Source organism: Erythrolamprus reginae, chromosome Z (genome assembly GCF_031021105.1).
Source record: "Erythrolamprus reginae isolate rEryReg1 chromosome Z, rEryReg1.hap1, whole genome shotgun sequence".
Classification (NCBI taxonomy): Eukaryota; Metazoa; Chordata; class Lepidosauria; order Squamata; family Dipsadidae; genus Erythrolamprus; species Erythrolamprus reginae.
This window is the reverse complement of record NC_091963.1, coordinates 146,523,111-146,547,312: the sequence shown is the minus strand read 5'-3', so window position 1 is coordinate 146,547,312 and position 24,202 is coordinate 146,523,111. Positions and strand designations below refer to the sequence as shown.

Sequence of the window (24,202 nt, the reverse complement as noted above, 5' to 3'; positions counted from 1 at the left end):
GTTCAAGGGGGGGGGGGAGGGTGGTTTGTTTTCGGGAAGCCTGTCTTCTTCAGTCAAATGCAGTCTGCTGAATTGGCAAGTGCTTGTCTGAAGCAGCCGGAGAAAAGTGCAGCGTCAGGCTTTCCCCCAAAAAACCACTCGGTTGCAACACAGGAATGTGCCGGCCGGCGTGGGCTGATGGATTAAGAGGCAGAAAAACTTAGGCTTGGGCTGGGAGGAAGGGGAAGCGGGAATGCTGAGAGCCTGAGATGCCACCAAAGTGCGCATGGGGTGAAGGCTAGAATGGAAGCCAACCGGCAGAGATGTTTCTTGTCACTTCTAGAGCCATCCAGCCCCCAGCCCCACCCCAAGCTATTATAAAATCCTTGGATGTATCAACGGGTGTAGAATCAAGATCACGTCAAGTATTATCATATAAGATATCAGTGGTGAAATCTACTTACCTTCCCTCCCATTTTGGGAGTGCACGCTTCGCACTTTTTTCGCCCCAGAAAGTTAAAAACAAGAAAATAGCCTGATGGGTGGGTGGAGCCTCATGTTGCCACTGCTGCTGGTTCTCCAAACCATTAGTTGCTCTTGCTACCACCTGAAGAAGTAGAGCCGGGGTGGCGCAGCAGGTAGAGTGCTGTACTGCAGGCCACTGAAGCTTACTGTAGATCTGGAGGTCAGCGGTTCAAATCTCATCACCGGCTCAAGGTTGACTCAGCCTTCCATCCTTCCGAGGTGGGTAAAATAAGGACCCGGATTGTGGGGTCAATAGGCTGGCTCTGTTAAAAAAGTGCTATTGCTAACATGTTGTAAGCTGCCCTGAGTCTAAAGAGAAGGGCGGCATGAAAAAAATAAATAAATAAGTAGGCCGAACTGGTAGTATTTCACTCCTGTAATATACGGAGGTAGGTCTTGGTGTATTCGGTTCTTTTCCCATGTCAGATTGATAATAATGTTTCGCCGAGGTCCTCTTCCTCATCATCTTCAGGCTGGTGCTTTCGGCTTCATGCTAGGGCAAACAAATTGCAGAACATAGTTTGCCACCACTGCCGTTACCAGTGCACTGCGCATGCAGCTTCACTTTTCTTGCGCATCCCATCAAGATTTTGCTTCTGCGCATGCACAGGACGGGACATGCATATGTGCAAGATTTTGGTGGTTTATTTGCTTCTGCGCATGCCAAAATCTCACATGCGTGCTCATGTCCCTGCACACTGGAACGTGCCTGCACACATGCAATAGAAGTGAAACTGCCTGCACAGCTCAACTTTGGCTACCAGTGCGGCATCCTTATCCGTACTGGTAGTAACCTACTACTGGTTACAGCCCCAAAACAAGCTTAAGACCCCTTTTTTTTGCTGACAGAACACTTGGGCCACAGCCGCCCCTGACACAAAGGATGTCAAGTTTGCCACGCCCATCCCAGCCCCCTGAGGTCAAAACACAACCCTGACGTGGTCCTCAATGAAATCGAGTTGGACACCCCTGTGGAAGAGGCAGTGAAGGGCTACCAAAAGTTTTACTACCACACTGTGGGTGTGGCTTATGCAGGATGCCTTGCATTTTCTTTCAACATCTTTCAGTGCAAATTGGGTGCTTTGGGGTGGAGCTCCATTTTCGCTACCCCACTGTGTTCCCCCATCCGGGCAGTAGCCTACCCCTTGGTAGAGGGTTTCCTGCTTGAGCTGGGAGGGGAGGGGTTTGAACTAGAACACTGCTTCTCAATTATTTTCTGTTACGCCAGTCCTCGGGCCTGATCAGGTCCAGGTCCGTTCCGATAACGAGGAGGAATTTATTGCCATGTTTATCAAAAAAGGAAAGTGCCCTGAAACCCAAATTCCTGCAGTTTAAAAGTGGTGACTTGAACTTGGAAGTAAAACTTGGAAGGTGGTCCTTGGCTCAATTTCTCTCTCCCTGCGGGTGGGTGGGAATTGCTGGGTTAGGCCAACTGGCTCCGAGCCAAATCTCCCAGAACCTCTTGAGACACAACAACCCACCTGTTCCTGGGATAAAGATCAAGGTTAAAAGACAAGAACATAATAATAATAATAATAATAAAGCAATAAGATCAGGATAAACAAGTTAATTTCTGTTCCTTGTCTTTGAACTTTGGTTGATATCCAGGAAGATTCTGGTGTCTTCTGCCTGGATTTAACTTCTCGGCATCTCACTGGCAATGGTTGTCTGGCACCCGGCATCTCAGATTGGGGATTCTGGGCACCAGGTTGGGAAAATCAATGACTTAGATGAAGGAATAGAAGGAGAACTTGCCCAATTTACAGATGATACTAAACTGGCAGGAATAACGAACACCCTAGATCTGTAATGGCGAACCTATGGCATGTGTACTACAGCCCTCTCTGAGGGCACACGAGTCATTGCTCCAGTTCAGCTCCCCCACACATGCACGTGTCCATCTCAGCTGATTTTCAGGAGGGCTAGGGTGCATGCGGGAGACATACATGCATGTGTGGGTCATGAATCAATGTGCAGGGAGTGGGAGTCACACATTCATATAGGGAGGGCATGGGGGGGCATGTTCCCTCCATGGTCCGTTTTTGGCCCCAGGAGGTGTGCGTTATTGTGTGCGTGGGCATTTTTGGCACACTACAAGAAAAAGATTAGCCACCACTGCCTTAGATCAGTGATGGTGAACCTTTTTGGCACTGAGTGTTAAAAAGGGAGCTTGTGTGCGCTCATTTGGGCCTCAATCTGAAAGCGGAGTTGCTCAGGGTGCATTTGCATGCACGAAAATGAACTTTCGGTTTCTGGTGCGTGCATCTGAGCTGACCGGCTATCTAATGGTTTATCACTGGGCCCACAACATTGGCTTTGTTGTCTGCTAACCAGAGGTGGAATTCAGCCGGTTCGGACTGGTATGGGAGAACCGGTAGTGGCACCCCACCTGTCTGACCCACTTGGGTACAATCCCCTCCTATATCGCTGTGGTTTTTTTTCATGCCGTACAGCTGTGTAGACATAGTGCATTACTGTAATTTTTAATGTCACACACATGCACGGAGGTAGCGCATGAACGAATTGCCATGGTTGTTGACACTGTATGCATACACAGATGGCATGCACGAGCGAATTGCCTGTTTCATGACTTAGTGCACAAGGCGTGCGCATGCTCACATTTTAGATTCTGAGCGAACTGGTTGTTAAATTATTGTGAAGCCCAGCTGTTGTTGCCACTTGTAGTCCAGATCATTGAGAAAACCCCAAGGCTGGATAAGTAACTGCTGTGTTTCAGAGAAAAAGAAATCTCTTATCTGGGACTTTGGGTTTTATCAACCCGACCTACCAGTTATCTCTCCCAGTCCAACCCACTGATCCCAGCTGGCTGGTTAATTGATTCAGCTCCCTGTCTTTGCTGCGGGATTGCTTCAAAGTTCTGAATGACTCAGAAACAGGAAGAAATCCAAGATAAAAGTGTAGGATTCTTTGGGCGGGACTTTCAGTCCATAGCAGCTCCCACTTAAACTTTGATGGGACCAAAGCAAACACATCTCAGTTTCAAGAGCTGCTTTGGGGAAGAAGACAAATAAATAATAATAATAATAATAATAATAATAATAATAATAATAATAATAATAATAATATGATATAAAAATGAAATGAAATGAAATAGAATAAATAATAATAAAATAAATAAAATAAACTAACAGCAATAATAATATAATACAGTGGTACCTTAAGATACGAACCCCTCGTCTTACGAACAACTCGTGATACGAACCCGGGGTTCAGAAAATTTTTGCCTCTTCTTACGAACTTTTTTCGAGTTACGAACCTGCGTTCGGAGACTGCTGGGAAGCCCCGCGGCTGTTTTAAAAGGTAACAGCCGGGCGGCGGGGCTTCCCAGAAGCCTCCCGAACGCCGAGGCAAAATTTTGCTGAACCCCAGGTTCGGTTCGGGAGGTTGCTGGGAAGCCCCCCAGGCAGACTGCGACCTTTTAAAACACCCGCGCCGCTTCGCATCTGTCTCCCGGAGCCGAACAGCAAAGCCTGAAGCTGAACAGCAAAGCCGAACTTCCGCATTCGGCTCCAGGAGACACATGGGAAGCGGCGCGGGTGTTTTAAAAAGGTTGCAGCTGGCCTGGGGGGCTTGCCAGCAACCCCCGCACCCCGAACCCGGGTGTGGGGGGGTGCTGGCAAGCCCCCCAGGCCGGCTGCGACCTTTTAAAACACCCACACTCTTCCCTCACCCCCCGCCCCCACAAGGCATCGCAGCGACAAGCGGGTTTTTCCGACGCGGGTCTTATGCGCCCGAGCCGGGTTTCCCCCCACATCCGGGCCCACGCACCTGTTCCAGCGGGCTATTTTCCGCCGGTAGTAACGCAGCGCCTCCTGCCCGTTGAGCAGCTTCTCGGCCGGTCTCTCGGGGGTGCTGTAGAGCGGGTGCGCGAATAGCCTCCTCAGCTTGGAGTGGGGGGGCCTGGCTGCTCAGGTTGGCGGGCGGCCGAGTCCGGAGCTTTGGACCGGCGGCGACGGCGGCTTCTTCGGCGGGGCAGGAGCAGCGGGGCTCAGCCGTCTCCGTGGCCGGACCGAGGCGCCGCCTCATTTGGGGCCAGAGGTGGAAGTAGAAATCGGCGCTGAGCAGCGCCCCGAGAAGCAGCAGAATGAGCAGCCGGTCGCGCCGGGTCCCCAGCATGGTCAGCGCCGGCGGCTGGGCGAGAAGCAGGCCGGGCACGAAGGCAGCGGCGCACGGGCGATGCCGGGCCGTGGGTGGGAAAGGAAGGCGAGCCACGCGCCTGTTTGGCCGCAAGAGCCCGGGCGAGTCCCGGCAGGGCCTCTGCCCCGCTGCCGCTGCAGGAGCAGGTGGGGGAAGCCGAGGCAAGGGAAGCAGCAGGCAGCGCCCCGCTTGTGGCCGAGAGGCGACCGGCTGCATCTTTGCCCGGTGGCCTCTCCCGAGTAGGCAGACCGTGCCGCCTCTGGAAGGATGGACGCGTTGGGCGTTTGTTTGCATCTCGTGATTGACCGGGTGAAATAAAAGATCTAAAAATCCCTTGTCTCCCCAACCCGGATTTTTAGATCTTTTATTTCACCCGGTCAATCACGAGATGCAAACAAACGCCCAACGTGTCCGAAAGCCAGAGACTTTGGCTAGAGGTCTCTCCGACGAGCTCCGGTTCTCGTCGGAGAGACCGCTTGCCAAAGTCTCTGGCTTTCGGACACGTTGGGCGTTTGTTTGCATCTCGTGATTGACCGGGTGAAATAAAAGATCTAAAAATCCCTTGTCTCCCCAACCCGTATTCAATCCGGGTTGGGGAGACAAGGGATTTTTAGATCTTTTATTTCACCCGGTCAATCACGAGATGCAAACAAACGCCCAACGTGTCCGAAAGCCAGAGACTTTGGCTAGAGGTCTCTCCGACGAGCTCCGGTTCTCGTCGGAGAGACCGCTTGCCAAAGTCTCTGGCTTTCGGACACGTTGGGCGTTTGTTTGCATCTCGTGATTGACCGGGTGAAATAAAATATCTAAAAATCCCTTGTCTCCCCAACCCGGATTGAATACGGGTTGGGGAGACAAGGGATTTTTAGATCTTTTATTTCACCCGGTCAATCACGAGATGCAAACAAACGCCCAACGCGTCCATCCTTCCAGAGGCGGCACGGTCTGCCTACTCGGGAGAGGCCACCGGGCAAAGATGCAGCCGGTCGCCTCTCGGCCACAAGCGGGGCGCTGCCTGCTGCTTCCCTTGCCTCGGCTTCCCCCACCTGCTCCTGCGGCGGCAGCGGGGCAGAGGCCCTGCCGGGACTCGCCCGGGCTCTCGCGGCCAAACAGGCGCGTGGCTCGCCTTCCTTTCCCACCCACGGCCCGGCATCGCCCGTGCGCCGCTGCCTTCGCGCCCGGCCTGCTTCTCGCCCAGCCGCCGGCGCTGACCATGCTGGGGACCCGGCGCGACCGGCTGCTCATTCTGCTGCTTCTCGGGGCGCTGCTCAGCGCCGATTTCTACTTCCACCTCTGGCCCCAAATGAGGCGGCGCCTCGGTCCGGCCACGGAGACGGCTGAGCCCCGCTGCTCCTGCCCCGCCTAAGAAGCCGCCGTCGCCGCCGGTCCAAAGCTCCGGACTCGGCCGCCCGCCAACCTGAGCAGCCAGGCCCCCCCACTCCAAGCTGAGGAGGCTATTCGCGCACCCGCTCTACAGCACCCCCGAGAGACCGGCCGAGAAGCTGCTCAACGGGCAGGAGGCGCTGCGTTACTACCGGCGGAAAATAGCCCGCTGGAACAGGTGCGTGGGCCCGGACGTGGGGGGAAACGCGGCTCGGGCGCATAAGACCCGCGTTGGAAAAACCTGCTTGTCGCTGCGATGCCTTGCGGGGGCGGGGGTGAGGGAAGAGCGTGGGTGTTTTAAAAGGTCGCAGCCGGCCTGGGGGGCTTGCCAGCACCCCCCCGCACCCCGCACCCGGGTGCGGGGGGTGCTGGCAAGCCCCCCAGGCCGGCTGCGACCTTTTAAAACAGCCGGAAAGCCGTTTTTTGGGGTGTTTTTTTTTGGTTGCACGGATTAATTGACTTTACATTGTTTCCTATGGGAAACAATGTTTCGTCTTACGAACCTTTCGTCTTACGAACCTCCTCCTTGCACCAATTAAGTTCGTATCATGAGGTATTACTGTATAATAAAAATAATAAAATAAAATAATAAACTAAGAGTAAAATAAAATAAGTAAAAAAATAAAATAAGTAAAAAACAAAATGAAATGAAATAATGAAATGCAATAAAATAATAAAATAAAATGGAATAATGAAATGAGATAAAATGAGATAAACTAATAATATATAATAAAATAGTAAAATAAAATAAAAAATAGGTCTGGTGCGTAAGGTATTTTGTTGAGAGTAGAGGAGTGGAGGGCTCTTATAGTAACGTATCTCTGGACACTTTCTAATGTATTTCTGTCCGATATGCGGTATGGGTTCAAGACAGATGAGCTGTATTCAAGGATTGGTCTAGCAAATGTTTTGTATGCTCTGGTTAGTAGTGTGAGATTACCGCAGAAGAAGCTATGTAAGATTAGGTTAACAACTCTTGAAGCCTTTTTGGCGATGTTGTTACAGTTGGCTTTGGCACTACTTTGTCGTCTTAAACACGACCTAAGCATAGCCCATAAAATCATCTGCTACAACGTTCTACCTGTCAACGACTACTTCAATTTCAACCACAACAATACACAAGCACACAACAGATACAAAGTTAAAATAAACCGCTCTAAACTTGACTGCAGGAAATACGATTTTAGTAACCGAGTAATTGATGCATGGAACTCACTACCAGACTCTGTAGTATCATTATCTAACCCCTAAAACTTTACCCTTCGATTAGCCACTGTTGACCTCTTTCGATTCCTAAGAGGTCAGTAAGGGACGTGCATAAGTGTTCCAGCGTGCCTTCCGTCCCCTGTCCTAATTTTTGTCTTTTAGTAGTATCATGTATATAAATCTTATTTATTTATTTATTTATTTATTTATTTATTTAATTAATTAATTATTTAATTAGTTAATTAGTTAGTCCAAAACATGATGAAGGTTACAGAGGATAAACTTGTAGTAAGTTAAATCAATGAAAGACTAGACGAAAGATATGGAATAAAATATATCAATGAAAGAATAGAAGAGAAGATAAAGGAATAGAAGAAAAGATATGTAAAGAAATATAGGAGAGACAGTAGGACAGGGGACAGAAGGCACTCTAGTGTGCTTATGTACGCCCCTTACTGACCTCTTAGGAATCTGGAGAGGTCAACCGTGGATAGTCTAAGGGTAAAATGTTGGGGGTTAGGGGTTGACACTACGGAGTCATATCTTTGTACACCCCCAATACGTACGTGACAAAATAAATAAATAAAATAAAAAGTATTCCAACGACTTTTACTGCGTGAGAGTCATCTGCAAGGTGATGAGGGAGTCAGGGAAGGATGCATTTAGCCATGTTTCACAGACAAAAATGATGCTGAAGGTGTTTAGGAGGAGGAGGAATTGGGGCATTTTAACAACACTTTAACTACACTTTTTGCATTGATTAGTTTGTATTTGAAATTAGCATTGGGGTAAGGGCAGGTGGGGGTTCCTCTTCGCCGGTGCTACCAGAACACTCCTGATGACCGGCGTGGGTGCACGCATGTCTGCTGGGCAGGCAGGCCCACATCAGCATGAGATTTGGCTTCTGCGCATGTGCCAGAAGCAAATCTTGTGTGAGGACGCGCATGCGAAAAAGACAGCGAAAATCGCTAAAATCTTGTGTGCGTGCACGTCCTCACACAAGATTCGGCTTTCAGCGCATGCCCAGGAGCTGAATCTTGTGCTGACATGTGCGCCTGCCTGCCGGTCAGCTGGAACTGCATGTGCAGCTCCATTTTTGCTACCGGGACCCTTTACTGGGCTGTGCCGGCTACAACCCACTACTGGGTAAGGGGCTTACTTAGTCTTGGTTGGTTGGTTCTCAATTTGGAGAGAGGAAGAAAGCGTCGCCTTTCCTTATAAGTTATTCTGCTTTGTTTCCTCCACTTGATTTCAGGCTTCCTGACTTTTGTGAACTGTACCTACGTAAAGTGGGGGACTCGAGTCCAGGATCTGTCCACCTACGCCAAGGTGCTAGCCCTCATTGTTGTGATCATTGCAGGCATCGTCCGCATTGGACAAGGTACTGAACACTCTGGCTTTGGGGTGTCTATATTCTCTAACCCTCGGGAGAAGGTACCTTCACCCCAGGCGATGTGGAAATCCCGGTTAGGGGTCAGATTCAGACCAAGATCCAACTACGTTTTCCAATCATGTTTCTTATTCTGGTGAACCTCTTGGAGCTAAACATTTGAGTGTTCTCACTGATGACTGGCAGTTTCAAGAGACCCATTACACACACCACATCCATCCATCCATCCATCCATCCATCCATCCATCCATCCATCCATCCATCCATCCATCCATTTATCTATCTGGAATAGAATTCTTTATTGTCCAAGTGTGATTGGACACACAAGGAATTTGTGTGCCCTATCTATCTATCTATCTATCTATCTATCTATCTATCTATCTATCTATCTATCTATCTATCTAATTTTCTTTCTTTCTTCTCTCTCTCTTTCTTTCTCCTTTCCTCTTCTCTCTCTCTTTCTCTCTCTTTCTTTTTTTTTCTTTCTTTCTTTCTTCTCTCCCTCCCTCCCTCTCTCCTTCCCCCCCTTTTTCCCTTTCTCTCCCTCCCTCTCTCCTTTTTCCTCTGCTGCTGGATGTCCAGTTCCACCACCATAGACTCTCTTCCTAGCTAAGCATCCTTTTCCCTCTACCTCTCTTAATAGAAAGCCATATCAATTATGGAACTGATTGGCAGCAGGGAGCTGGCGATCCCCTTAGCTCACCGCGGCGAGAAAAATCCCCAAATGGTCGCCTTAACTCATGTCTCACTTAGCAACTAAAACTTGGTTGTGGGTCATAAGTTCAGGACTACAGGTGTTTTATCTTATTTTGGGCAGTAGTAAAATTATTATTTTTTTACTACCGATTCTTTGGGCGTGGCTTGGGGGCGTAGTGTGGCATGGTAGGCGTGGCTTGGTGGGCGTGGCAGGAGGAGGATACTGCAAAATCCCCATTCCTGCCCACTCTGTGGCCAGCCGGAGGTGGTATTTGCTAGTACTCCAAACTACTCAAAATTTCCGCTACCGGTTCTTTCAGAACCTGCTGATTTGGGGCCAAACTCCTGTTCTTTTCCTGCAGGACACTCGGAGAATTTAACAGACGCCTTTGAGGGATCCGCATGGGACGCGGGCAGCATCGCGCTGGCTCTCTACTCCGCTCTCTTCTCCTACTCTGGGTGGGACACCCTAAATTTTGTCACTGAAGAGATCAAGAATCCTGAAAGGTCAGTCTTGCTGAATAGAAACATAGAAACATAGAAGACTGATGGCAGAAAAAGACCTCATGGTCCATCTAGTCTGCCCTTATACTATTTTTTGTATTTTATCTTAGGATGGATCTATGTTTATCCCAGGCATGTTTAAATTCAGTTACTGTGGATTTACCAACCACGTCTTCTGGAAGTTTGTTCCAAGGATCTACTACTCTTTCAGTGAAATAATATTTTCTCACGTTGCTTTTGATCTTTCCCCCAACTAACTTCAGATTGTGTCCCCTTGTCCTTGTGTTCACTTTCCTATTAAAAACACTTCCCTCCTGAACCTTATTTAACCCTTTAACATATTTAAATGTTTTGATCATGTCCCCCCTTTTCCTTCTGTCCTCCAGACTATACAGATTGAGTCCATGAAGTCTTTCCTGATACGTTTTATGCTTAAGACCTTCCACCATTCTTGTAGCCCGTCTTTGGACCCGTTCAATTTTGTCAATATCTTTTTGTAGGTGAGGTCTCCAGAACTGAACACAGTATTCCAAATGTGGTCTCACCAGCACTCTATATAAGGGGATCATAATCTCCCTCTTCCTGCTTGTTATACCTCTAGCTATGCAGCCAAGCATCCTACTTGCTTTTCCTACTGCCCGATGGCGTTTTTACTCGATCCAGGCCTATTGAGATCGCTGGGTTTGGCGTGCTCCCATTTCACATCCAGGTGGCTTCCCCACCCCTGTTTCCCTGGAATGGCCTTCGTATTTTTATACTGCCTCCCCCTCCCCCACGGGGGAAATTGAACCCAATCAACTGGCCCTACCTTGTTCTTCAGACTTTGTCTCTCCCATCAATAAATTCCTTGCTGCAGATTAAAAGATGGCAGGAGTCCCAGTTTGCCTGAAAGATCCTTCTCTTCCTCAGATGCCGGGACTCAATGTGGCCACATACCACGTACATACATATAGACATCCCAGCTGGACTGTGTTTTTTCTCCAGGTCACCCTGCCCCAAATTTTCTTGGAATCCTAGGGTGGGAAGGGACCTTGGAGGTTCTTCTGTTCTAATCCCATACCCAAAGCAGGAGTCTAGAAAACCATGTGGGAATAAACCACAGAGCTGTGGTTGTCTGGCTTGATGATAGGATAGGATGGGATAGCATTTGGAATAAAATAGAATTCAGAATAGAATAGAATAGAATACTATAAAATATAGAATAGAATACCATAAATCATAGAATAGAATATAGAATAGAATAATAATATTAAATATCATAAAGAATAGAACAGACTAGAATTCAGAACAGAATAAAATGCCATAGAATATAGAATTGAGTATAGAAAAAAATAATAATATAGAATGCCATAAAGAATAGAATAAAATTCAGAACAGAATAGAATATAGAATAGAATTATAAGATAGAATACTATAAGGAATAGCATAACATAGCATAGAATTTGGAATAGAATAAAATACTATAAAATGTAGAATAGAATATAAAATAGAATCATAATATAGAATACCATAAAGAATAGAATAGAATGGAAATGGAATGGAATAGAATAGAATCTGGAAGGGAGCTTGGAGGTCTTCTAGTCCAGCCTCCTGTTCAACCATCATTTCAGAGACTGGCTGTCCAGTATCTTCTTAAAAACCTCCATTGATGAAGCACCTACAACTTCTGGTGGCAAGCTGCTCCACTGGTTAATTATCCTCCCTGTTAGGAAGTTTCTCCTTCATTACAGGTTGCTTCTCTCTTTGATTAGTTTCCAAACATTGATTTGGTTTATTTTCTGTCTCGGAATGCAAGGCAAAACATGTGCAGTGTTTCCTCCTCCAATTGTCCTCCCTAACCTCATCCCTGTGAAGTAAACAGATTGTGACCTTCTGACAAGCAAAGTTGCTGGGGCAAGACAGATTCACTTAACAACCGTGTGCCTAAATGAGCAATTTAGCCAACTCATTTAATAACGGTGGCAAGAAAGGTAGTAAAATCAGGGGGCAAAACTCATCACCCAAAACTCATCACTTAGCGACCAAAATTTTGGCCTCCGTTGCAGTTGTAAGCCCAGGACCAAACCGTGATTGGGGACATTGTATTTTATTTATTTATTTATTTATTTATTTATTTATTTATTCATTCATTCATTCATTCATTCATTCATTCATTCATTCATTCATTCATTCATTCATTCATTCATTCTTTGTCCAATATACAATACATATGAAAGAGAATAGACATTAAGTAATATATATAAAGATAGAAAGTATCTGTTTGTTCAATGCACGTGGGTGCCAGCATGCCAGGCGAGTTTCGCCAGACTCTCTAAAGTCTTCTTGGGCAAAGGGTTGGATTAGAAGACCTCCCAGCCGTGTGATTCTATGAAATACCCAACTTTTGTTCTTTCCTTCATTCAAATTCCCAGGATTTTATTTGGGAGTAGATAAGGTGGAGAGTGAATGCCACCTGTTGGCTAAAGGTAGGCATTGCAGCACAGCTCTTACCAAATTGGCCGAATGCTTTGAAATCTAAACAGTTTGTACAGTTTGTTTGTTTGTCCATTCATTCATTCATTCATTCATTCATTCATTTATTTGTTTTGTCAAGTACATATTGGAGGTATGTAAAGATATAATAATATTCATATACATGATACTAGTAAAAAATAAAAAGAAACATTAGGACAGGGGACGGAAGGCAAGCTGGTGCACTTATGCACGTCCCTTACTGACCTCTTAGGAATCGGGATTTCTGCTAAAATTGATTTTTTGGGGAAAGATTCCAATGTTCAAAGAGCAACTTTGAACCCCCTCCCCCTAATGAGGTCTTTTGGAGGACTAGAAAGTCTAAAATGGCTTACATGGATTAGGACCAAACTATTTATGGGACTGTCTACCTCTCACTTCCCTATGGCCAATAAGAAGAAGCCACAGAGTTGGCTTTCTCCGTGTCCCATCTCCCAAACAATGTTGATTGGTGGGACCGCGGAGAAGAGCTTTTTCTGTGGCAGCTCTGACCCCGTGAAACCAACTGCCCCCAAAGATTCGTACTATCCCTACCCTACCGGCCTTCCGGAAAGCCATTAAGATCTGGCTTTTCTTGTGGGCCTGGGACCATAAATGACTGAATGATTGAATGCGTGTTGATTTTTAATTGTGCTATTGATTGTTTTTATATTTATTTATTTACGTATTTACGTATTTACTTATGTATTTATTTATTTATTTGATTTATATTTATTTGGTATTGTAATTTTTATATTTGTTTTTGATATGTTGTTAGCTGGGGTTGGGTGGTATATAAATCTTGTTAAACAATTAAAAATTAAATGGAAGGAAGCATTGCATTTTTCCACTGAGCTGAGATTATTTATTTTATTTTATTTATTTATTTTGTCCAATACACAATGAGGGTTTTAGTGGGTTTATATCAATATACACATAGTAAAATGCATGATGAAGGTTATAGAGGAGATACTCATAGTAAAATATATCTAAGAAATAATAGAAAAGAAGATATAGGGATAGAATATATCAATGAAAGAATAGAAGAAGATATATAGGAATAGAGGAAAGGTATAGGAGATATAGGAGAGCAATAGGACAGGGGACGGAAGGCACTCTAGTGCACTTGTACTCGCCCCTTACTGACCTCTTAGGAATCTGGATAGGTCAACTGTAGATAATCTAAGGGTAAAGTGTTGGGGGTTTGGGGATGACACTATGGAGTCCGGTAATGAGTTCCACGCTTCGACAACTCGGTTACTGAAGTCATATTTTTTACAGTCAAGTTTGGAGCGGTTAATATTAATTTTAAATCTGTTGTGTGCTCTTGTGTTGTTGTGGTTGAAGCTGAAGTAGTCGCCGACAGGCAGGACGTTGCAGCATATGATCTTGTGGGCAATACTTAGATCATGTTTAAGGCGTCTTAGTTCTAAACTTTCTAGGCCCAGGATTGAAAGCCTAGTCTCGTAGGGTATTCTGTTTCGAGTGGAGGAGTGAAGGGCTCTTCTGGTGAAGTATCTTTGGACATTTTTGAGGGTGTTAATGTCAGAAATGAGGTATGGGTTCCAAACAGATTGCTGTTGTTTGTTGCTGTTGTTTGACTGAAGGAAGAACTTTTCTCCCTGTTCTTTTATGAAATGAAAGGAAAGCCAGGAGAACTCATTGCCACTAGAAGAGATTAGGAGAACTTTGCCAAGAAATTTAGCCAAAGTGGCTTTGATGTAGATGCTGGCCTAGAAACCAAGAGACTGTGAGTTCTCGTCTGGCCTTAGGCATGAAAGCCAGTGGGGTGAGGTTGGGCCAATCACCAGGAGACTTTGAGTTCTAGTCCCACCTTGAACACAAAAGCTGACTGGGCAACTTTAAACCAATCAGCAGTAGCATATGAATTCCAGTCCTGCCTTCAAAGAGCCATTAAAAGTTAACTGGGGGTCTTTGGGGCCAATCGTTCTCTCTCAGCCCAACCCACTTCACCGGACCGTTGTTGTGGTTGTGGTTGAGGTGGGGAAAATGAAGTAGGAAGGCGCAATGGATATCTTCGCCACCTTGAGTTGTTCATAAAAACAATAAAAGACAGGGTTAAAAAAAAAAATCAAACCAATCGATAAATTTAGTTTTTCAAGCTGCCTCGCCTAGTCCCAGAGTTGGGCTTGTCTGAAGCGGATTGCCGCCAGATCACAGCACATATGAATAGCCGCAGCCGAGACACCGAACGTGACAATATTCTTTTTCCCTGCTACTCCATAGGAACCTTCCCCTCTCCATTGGGATATCCATGCCGATCGTCACGGTGATCTATATCATGACCAACGTGGCCTACTACACGGTCCTGAATAAGATGGAGATCCTGTCGAGCGATGCTGTGGCTGTGGTTAGTATTATTATTATTATTATTATTATTCATTGGATTTGTATGCCGTAAGCATGTCTCTTTCCCATTCCTGGGACGGGTCACTGAAACACAGCAGTCGATTGTTCTGCCCCTAGTTACGAACGTATCAAAACAACCCTGTTTGGACGAACTTAATTTAATCAATGAACCACTGCCAATAACTGGCTTAACAGTGGACACACACACACAAATCAAAAAGCAATTCTTTCTTGCAAAAAGTCAGCTGCTAATTAATCTTCATGAGCAGTTGGTGTAAGTTCAGGCAATCTTAACTCAAAGCAATGCAATTAATTCTTGCTATCATCTCATGTAGTTAGTTTCCAAAGGCTTTGAAAAATGCCTTGGTGTCTTCTTTGATAAGCAATCCAAGGGAGAAAAACAGTAGAGACATTGTGACAGATACATGAGTCTAAAGTGTTGTTTCCTGCAGCCTTTCAGCTGCCTCTACCATTCTTAAGTAGACTAGGGGAGTGGCCAGTTAGCCCTCAGTCTTACTCCTGAGGAGACCTCCTCTGGAGTAACCACTCCTGTTTCTTGGCAGCTCTACGGGCTCTCACATCATCACTGCTATGAGGTGCTGGAGGTTCTGAAGGCCATGGCTGAACCTCTGCCTCTGGCACTGCGGCCTCGCCATCCTCCTCATTATCTGATTCAGGTGTCAGTTGTATAGGCCGCTGGTGCATCACCAAGTTGGTCTCCTCTCGAATGGGATCCTCTATCACAGGGGTGGGCAATTAATTTTGCCATGGGGCCGCATGAAAAATTGGGATGGTTTTAGAGGGCCGGACTAATATAATTAACTCATTCTACCCAATACTGTAAAGACCCAGACCCTGGCCTGACCTAAACACCCAGACCCACTCTACAGACCCCTAATTGTTTGCTTTACGGCAATACGGTGCACCACAGTCACTCGATAGGAAGTCGGGGTCCGCTCCAGTGCAAGGATGGAAGAGCTCACCGCGTCTACCGGGACTCCTCCGGTTCCTGCTTTCCTCATGATTCATCAGGAAAGCAGGAACCGGAGGAGTCCCGGCAGACACGGTGAGCCCTTTCATTCTTGCACTGGAGCGGGCTCCGAACTCTGCAGACCAGTCACAGAGAGCAGGCGGGCCGCATGCGGCTCACGGGCCGCCCCTTGCCCAGGTCTGTTCTATCAGCTGCATGGGCTGCTGGCAGGCTACAACACTGATTGCCCCTAAAGCACAGTTATTCAACCTTTGGCTACTTTAAGACCTGTGCACTTCAACTCCCAAAATTTCCTGGCTGAAGAATTCTGGGAGTTGGGAGTCCACAAGGCTTAAAATGGCCAAAGTTGGACAACCCTTGCTTTAAGCAATTGTTTAACTAGGGGATCAAGCAGTGGTGAAATCCAATTTTTAAAAAACTACTGGTTCTGTGGGCGTGGCTTGGTGGGCGTGGCTTGGTGGGCGTGGCAGGGAAAGGATACTGCAAAATTTCAAAATTTCTGCTACTGGTTTGCTGATGGGTGAATGGTATTTGGCTTTTATATATATATATATATATATTTGGCCGATATATATATATATATGCACGCAAGTGTCCTCATGTGAGATTCCACTGTATACGCAGAAGCTGAATCTTGTGTCGGCATGCGCCTGCAACAGTTACCAGTTGCGCACCAGACCCCCCGGCGACGGCTACCAGCTTATAGAAGAAATCTTTTTTTCCCCCCTACTAGACTTTTGGCGATCAAGTTTTTGGAGTGATGAGTTGGACCATTCCCCTTGCTGTGGCCCTATCCTGCTTTGGAGGCCTTAATGCTTCTATTCTCGCTGCTTCCAGGTAAATCTATTGTATATTCAATGTATGTACTTTTTACTTCTTAAGAATCTTCCCAAACTAAGTTTTAAGCTTCTACTTTAAGGGAGCAGTTGCTGGAGAATAGTACTCTACCAGAGGTGGGATTCACATAATTTTCCTGCCGGTTCGCTCAGCATTGAAAATGCAAGCGCATACACATGTGCTTGTTTCATCCCACATGGGTCTTCCTTGCTGTGTGCGGCCTGCCACGCAGGCGCTTTGCTTGTGTGTGTAGTCTGTATGAATGTGTGTGGCTTAAAAATGTGGCTAAATAGAATGGCATAACGCCAGGTCACCACTGCCTGTTTTCCTGAACTGGTAGAAACCGGCTGAATACCATCTCTGCCTAATACAGTGATACCTCGTCTTACAAACGCCTCGTCATACAAACTTTTCGAGATACAAACCCGGGGGTTAAGATTTTTTTGCCTCTTCTTACAAACTATTTTCCCCTTACAAACCCACGGCCACCGCTGGGATGCCCCGCCTCTGGACTTCCGTTGCCAGCAAAGCACCCTTTTTTGTGCTGGTGGGATTCCCCTGAGGCTCCCCTCCATGGGAAACCCCATCTCTGGACTTCTGTGTTTTTGTGATGCTGCATGGGAATCCAGCAGCGCAAAAACAGGTGATTCGCTGGCAACGGATGTCCAGAGGTAGGGCTTCCCAGCAAGGGGAGCTTCAGTGAAATCGCAGCATCACAAAAACGGTCCGGAGGTGGGGTTTTGAGGACTTTGGGTTTTTTGCGATGCTGCGATTTCACTGATGCTCCCTTCGATGGGAAACTCCACCTCCAGGCAAAAGGGGTGAATTTTGGGCTTGCACGCATTAATTACTTTTCCAAAGATTCCTATGGGAAACATTGTTTCGTCTTACAAACTTTTCACCTTAAGAACCTCGTCCTGGAACCAATTAAGTTTGTAAGACAAGGTATCACTGTATTCAGCTGGTCCTCAAACTTACAACAGTTCTTTAAGGGACCCTTCCAAATGACAATGGCACTGAAAAAAAGTGACTGACGCTCCCTTTGGGTGAGTGGAGGGCATGCGCGAGTGACCCACTCACTCCAAAGGAGCTGTGCATATGCGTGCACCTGCCACTCATACGCACCACCCACACTGGGCTGGGCCACAAAGCTGGAAAGGTTGTGGACCATTGCCTTATACTGAAATTGTGATAGTAAGGCACACAGAGCCATATTTGAGGGCATGCGAGGCGTTGCCCTATGTCAGCTCCAGTGCATATGTGCATGCTGGCCAGCTGATTTTCGACCTTCTTTTGGGCTGTTCTCTCCAGGCTTCAGGGAAGCCTCCTCGGTCCGGGGAATGGCCAAAAATGGCCTAATGGAAGTTTGGAAACGAGCTTCCCAGAGTCAGCCTGTTGCCCCTGACAATTGGGGGCCCTTATTTTACCGACCTCAGAAGGATGGAAGACTGAGTCAACCTTGAGATGGTGAGGATCAAACAGAATTAGCCTGCAGTACTTCACTCTAACTACTGTGCCTCCACTGATTACTGGTTAATTGTTTTAATTGTTAGGGAATTCCTCCTTAGTTCTAGGTTGCTTCTCTCTTTAGTTAGTTTCCATTAATTGCTTCCTGTCCTACCCTCACGTGGTTTGGAAAATAGCTTGACTCACCCTTCTTTGTGGCAACCCCTGAGATTTGGACAAGAGATATCATGTCCCGACTAGTGCTGGTCTTCCTTAGACTACATCATGATGGCTAACTTTTTTTCTGTTGTGTGCCAAAAGCGCGCGTGCCAGCATCCATAATGCAATGCGCCCCAGCGCATGCATGAATGAATCCCCCTGCTTGCCTTGCCCCCCCCGGCATGTGCACATCAGCTCCCAATCCTCTCACCCCCCTGCTCACATGCACATGACCCCTGCCCGCCCCTGGGACCAAAAACATGCTGTTTGGGGCCTAGTAGGCTTCCCTTCCGCTCCCCCCCCCCAAGTGCACAACCCACAACCTCTGCATATGCACACATGATCCCCTGGTGCATGAGCCTCCTGAATGCGCCCTGCTCTTCCATGCATTCCAAATATCAGCTGGCCAGCAGGAGGCATGTGCATGCATGCACAGCAGAGCTGAGCGACGGCTCATGTGCCCGCCGAGAGGGCTTTGTGTGCCAGCTGTGGCATGTGTGCCATAGGCTTGCCATCACGTATGTTTTAGGAGTTGTGCATTTCTGCCTTCTTGAACAGGCCTGGAGGACCATCAGGGTAACTTAAGACGCTCACTCATCCTTTCTCAACAGATTGTTTTTTGTTGGCTCCCGGGAAGGACACCTGCCAGATGCCATCTGCATGATCCACGTGGAACGGTTCACCCCTGTGCCCGCGTTGCTCTTTAATGTGAGTCCTAGGGTAGCCCGGGAGTGTGTGAGTGTGCACGGATCCAGTTGGCTTGGTAGAGAGAAAGGAATCAGCCTCAACAGATTAAAAGAGTTGGAAAGGGACATAGCCGATCATCTAGTTCAATTTCCCGACCAAGCCTTAAATCTCCTCGGTCTCTTTTCCTAATTACCTTGAGGGATTTACTCAGTGCAAAAAGCAATTATCTTCTCTAACTGTTGAACGGTACATGTGATGTAGTATACTTGGACTTCAGAAAGGTATTTAACAAAGTGGACCACAACTAGGAGCGGGATACTCCCAGCTCACGGGGGGGGAGAAGGGGGGGAGGAAACACCATTCCAATAGTGGAAATGGAGCTTCAGCTGACCAGTGGTCAGGCACATGCACCTGAGCGAGATTTTCTTCCTGCGCGTGCACAGGAAGCCAAATCTCTGACAAGGACACGTACACAAAAGATTTCGGGAACAAAATGTGTCTAGTAGAGCCCCAGCAGCAACAGCGGCGGCCCCAGGCTCTGGCCGTCTGGCTTGCTCCCTGTGCCACATGCCATCTTCTTGGTGAGGCAGAAAAAAGTAAGTGCTGCTGACCCCCTTCTCAAGGGAAGGTCAGAGAAATGAGGGCGAAGGAGGAGCAAGCAAGGGGTGGTCTCTTCCCAAAGGTAAAATGGGTGCCGAGAGCAGCCTGTTATGGCCGGGAGAGGGATCCCTTGGCCTCCGGCAGAAGACCGGCAAGTTCGGGGAATTGTTTAGAGGGGATGGAAAAAAAGTTTAAAGGGATTGGGGTGGGCTGCCAGCGGTGCAGAGCGAATTAGTAGGGGGAAGGGGGACCTTTTGAAACAGGGGTGGCGGAGGGGGCGGCCAGAGGTCCCTCACCTTTTGCACACAGGGCAGGGAGTGGGGTGGGGGGGAAGAGGAGGGAAAATCTCACTCACTGGAGGGGCTCTTCTGCTCCCCTCACCCTCCAAGCAGCACTAGCACAAACATTTTTTGCTGATTTTCAGTTTTGTTTTTTGTTTTGCTTTTGCGCATGTACGGATGCCAGCAAAAAATACCAGAAATTGGGTGAAATCTCTCGAGCACGAGCATCCTCCCCCAAGATTTGGCTTCTGCACATGTGCAGGAAGCCGAATGTCATGTCGGGAGCGCATGTGCCCACATGTTGGGAGCACCTGTGCCCGTTGTGGGGAGCGCACCGGTCGCTCTGGTGACAGGCAGTCCTCCACAGAAGATAACCTACTTCTTGATAAGCCAAAAACAAAAAGTGGGATCGATAGCATCACCATCAGATGGATTTGCAACTGGCTGACAAACTATACTTAATGAGTAGTCCTTAATGGTACCATGTCTAAATGGAGGGAAGCAAGCAGAGGGGCACTACGAGGTTCCATGAGTTCCCAGTACTCTTCAATATCTTCCTCAATGACTTATCTAGAGGAACTCATTTTGCAGTTGAGATTAAGCCAGCAGGAATAGCCAACACCCCAGAAGAGAAGCTCAAGATCCAAAAAGATCTGGACAGACTTATCTATCTATCTATCTATCTATCTATCTATCTATCTATCTATCTATCTATCTATCTATCTATCTATCTATCTATCTATCTATCTATCTATCTATCATCTACCTACCTACCTACCTACCTACTTATTTATTCAATTTTTATGCCGCCCTTCTCTTTAGACTCAGGGCGGCTTACAATGTGTTAGCAATAGCACTTTTTAACAGAGCCAGCCTATTGCCCCCACAATCCGGGTCCTCAATTTACCCACCTCGGAAGGATGGAAGGCTGAGTCAACCTTGAGCCAGTGATGAGATTTGAACCGCTGATCTTCAGATCTACAGTCAGCTTCAGTGGCCTGCAGTACAGCACTCTACCTGCTGCGCCACCCCGGCTCAGGTAGCCTTGAACATGGGCCCTATGCAACAACATAAAATTTAATGTGAAGAACAGATGCTGTCTATCTCACCTTTTTTTAGCTTACGGAGAAGTAGGTTGCGGTCTACTTGGTCAAATGCTTTACTGAAAATCTTGAGTATGTCCACGGCGTTTCATTGGTCTACTAATTTAGTCACTATGTCGAAGCCTGAAATAAGATTGGTTTGGCATGATCTATTTTGAACAAATCCATTGCTGACTTTGTAGTTATTACGTTACTCATGTCTAGATGTTTTATTGGATAAACCAAAATTATATTCTGCTAATGCTGTTGAACTTGGCTTTCCTTCTGGTGCCTGTCCATCACAGGGAGCCATGGCTCTGATTTATCTCTGCGTGGAAGACATCTTTCAACTCATCAACTACTACAGCTTCAGCTACTGGTTCTTTGTGGGCCTGTCCATTGCAGGACAGCTCTATCTTCGCTGGAAGGAACCAACTAGAGAACGTCCACTCAAGGTAGAGAGTTGGGTGTAATATATAAAACCTCCATTGCCAAGCTCACGGTGAAACTGGCAATGCTAACTATACAGGTCATCTTCAACCTATAACCCCAAAAGAGCCAAAAATTTCCATTGCCAATCAAAGTGAATTTCCCCCCATTTTATGACATTTTTTTTGCCACAGTCATTAAGCCAGTTGCTGCAGTTGCTCAACGAATTGTTCAGTCATTAAGCAAATCCATTCCCACCCTTCCATTGAGTTTGCTTGTCGGAGGTCAGCTGGGAAAGGTATCAGTGGCGATCACCTGACCCCGGGAGTCGTAAATACGAGTCACTGGGCCACGGCGAATTGACTGTGGCAAACTGGTTGAGTCAGCCATGGCGTACTGGCCACAGTGAATTGGCCATGACAAGTTAATGGTGGCAAGCTGGTTGTGTTGAGTTGGCCACGACGAACTAGCCACAGAGTTAACTGTGACAAGCTGGTTGTGCTGACTTGACCATGGCAAATTTGCCACGGTGAGTTTACCACGGAAAGCTGGTTGTGCTGACTTGGCCACAATGAGTTGGCCATGGTGAATTGGCCACAGTGAGTTAACTATTGCTAGCTGGTTGTGCTGAGCTGGCCATGGTGCATTTGCCATGGTGCCTTTACCACAGAAAGTTGGTTATGTTGAGTTGGCCGCAACGAGTTGACAGTGGCAAATTGGTTGTGCTGAGTTGTCTGTGGTGAATTGACCGTGACAAGCTAGTTTTGTTAGTTGGACACAGTGAATTAGCCATGGCGAGTTAATTGTTGCAAGCTGATTGTGTGGAGCTGGCCACGGCTAATTGGCCACAGAGAGTTAACTGTGGCAATCTGGTTGTGCTTTGTTGGCTACAGTGAATTGGTCACAGTGAAAAAGCTGGTGTTGCTGACCTGGCCACGGTGAGTCGGCCACAGTGAGTCAACTGTGGCAAGTAGATTGAGCTGAGTTGGCTACAGTGAGTTCACCGTGGCAAGTTGGGTGTCTCGAGGTGGCCACAGCGAATTGGCCACAGCGAGTTGGCCGTGATTAGTTGGCCATGGCCAATTGTCCCATTCCAAAATTAGACGTAGGGCTAATTTCCTGACAATGAAAACAATTCATCAGTGGCACGTCTTCCCTACAGAAGTTCTTGGTGCTCCATCACTGGAGTGAGTCCAAAATTTGGTGGGAGACCTTAGTGTGATGAATGGAGATCTGCAGCAACAGTAGACTTCAACCAATTCCCGCTTCTTTTTCCTTTAGTTGAGCATCGTTTTCCCCATCATTTTCTGTCTCTGTACCATCTTCCTGGTGGCTGTCCCGGTCTACACCGATCCCATCAATTCGGCCATCGGCATTGCCATTGCGGCATCTGGACTTCCGGTTTACTTCCTTCTAGTACGGGTCCCAGACCAGAAGAGACCAAGCTGCTTACGGCGAGTGACAGGTGAGTGAATCGGCCTTTTCACCGCTGTTTCCCCACCCTGTCCGCCCAAATATTGACGTATCTTTTTGTTTCCCAGCCCGTGTGAGCCGGATCATCCAGTTAGTGTTCCTGTCTGTCCTGACGGAGATGGATCCTGAAATCAAATCTCAATGATGGGAGAGGGGACCATCCGAAACAGAGGCCGGCTTCATCCGTCAACCCCTTGCCATGGACTCTTTCTAATTTATTATTTGAGACTTGTAAAATGCTCAGCGCACATTAAATTTCTTTTAATTATTTTTAAAAAGTGGTCTTCGGGATGCAACGTCTCCGTCATTTTTGTCCCAGTTGTCCAAATATAGCTCTGGGCTCCTTTTTGACACTTATATTTTTTTTCAATTAGCCACCCATGGTTGCATCCATCCATTTTCCAGATGTTCAAATCCTGACGTTTACGGAAGCTAAGATGCAAAACATCTGGAGCAGTGGTCACCAACTGGTGATCCATGGATCACCGGTGGTCTGTGAGAAAGTTTCAGTGGTCCGCAGAAAAATTATTTGCTTTTTAAAATATTGCACTAAATCAGCATCCTCAAGCTATGGCCCCTGGGACCGATACGTGCAATGATTGCTTGTGTTGCTCCCCCTTTGGGTCTTTTTGTGCGGGTCAGAGGGAGGGACATTGGGCCAAGGCTGGAGGGAAGCCCCACTGTTGTCAAAGAGTCAGAGGCCCTCGTTCCAGTGGGACTGCATCATGGCCTGGAACTGCTTGACCATCTCAGGCTGCTGAGCCTCCAGGCGCTGGTATCTGGCCTTGCATTCCCGTAGGTTTTCCCTATGCTCTTAGTCCTCAGTGAGGTGCTTCCACAGAACCTGCTTCTTGGTCATCACCCCCAGCTGGCCATTAGACAGATCATATTAATGGTCTGTGAGATTTAAAATTATGAATTTAGTGGCTCCTGAGGTCCGAAATAATGGAGATGTCTGGAGGGCCTTAAGCAATTGTAGATTACTCCTATTAAACTTCTCCCCCCCCTCATTTCTCCAGCAGTATGTTTGAAGTTACAAGGGTAGTGAAAAATGTGACTTATGACCATTTCCCCACACTTATGACCATTGCAATGTCCCCATGGTCATGTCATTTAAATTTAGATGCCCTGTCAACTGACTCACATATTTATGAGTTGTCGCGTTCCTGGCGTCATGCAATCCCCTTTTGCATCCTTCTGATGGGCAAAGTCAATGGGGGAGCTAGATTCGCTTAGCGACCATGTTGCTAAGCTTAACAACTGCAGTCATTCGCTTAACAATGGTGTTGATTTGCAGTCATTCTGCTTACAGCATTTGGGCTGGAGTATCTGCGGTCAGAAGCTGCTTCAAGTTTGTGAGAGAGTTTTTCTCCAGGCTGGAGAGTAAATGGGACATTGGGAGCAAAGTTGGTGCCAATAAAGGGAATTATATCGGTTCTTTGGCTGTGTTGCCTTC

The 24,202-nt window shown here is 47.1% G+C and overlaps 1 protein-coding gene across 3 annotated transcripts in view; it reads left to right on the top strand.

Annotated features, from left to right (window-relative positions):
• The window catches only part of SLC7A7 (solute carrier family 7 member 7), a 40,566-nt gene extending 17,542 nt beyond the window's left edge, over positions 1-23,024 (top strand). For all 3 annotated transcript variants that reach the window (XM_070729175.1, XM_070729176.1, XM_070729178.1), the window contains 8 exons: positions 8,507-8,632; positions 9,700-9,844; positions 14,579-14,702; positions 16,426-16,529; positions 18,806-18,902; positions 21,150-21,299; positions 22,555-22,738; positions 22,815-23,024. In XM_070729175.1, the coding sequence (XP_070585276.1) occupies positions 8,507-8,632; positions 9,700-9,844; positions 14,579-14,702; positions 16,426-16,529; positions 18,806-18,902; positions 21,150-21,299; positions 22,555-22,738; positions 22,815-22,891 (1,007 nt within the window). In that variant the 3' untranslated portion in view covers positions 22,892-23,024. The remainder of the gene's footprint in view (positions 1-8,506; positions 8,633-9,699; positions 9,845-14,578; positions 14,703-16,425; positions 16,530-18,805; positions 18,903-21,149; positions 21,300-22,554; positions 22,739-22,814) is intronic.
• The last annotated feature ends 1,178 nt before the right edge of the window (positions 23,025-24,202 follow it).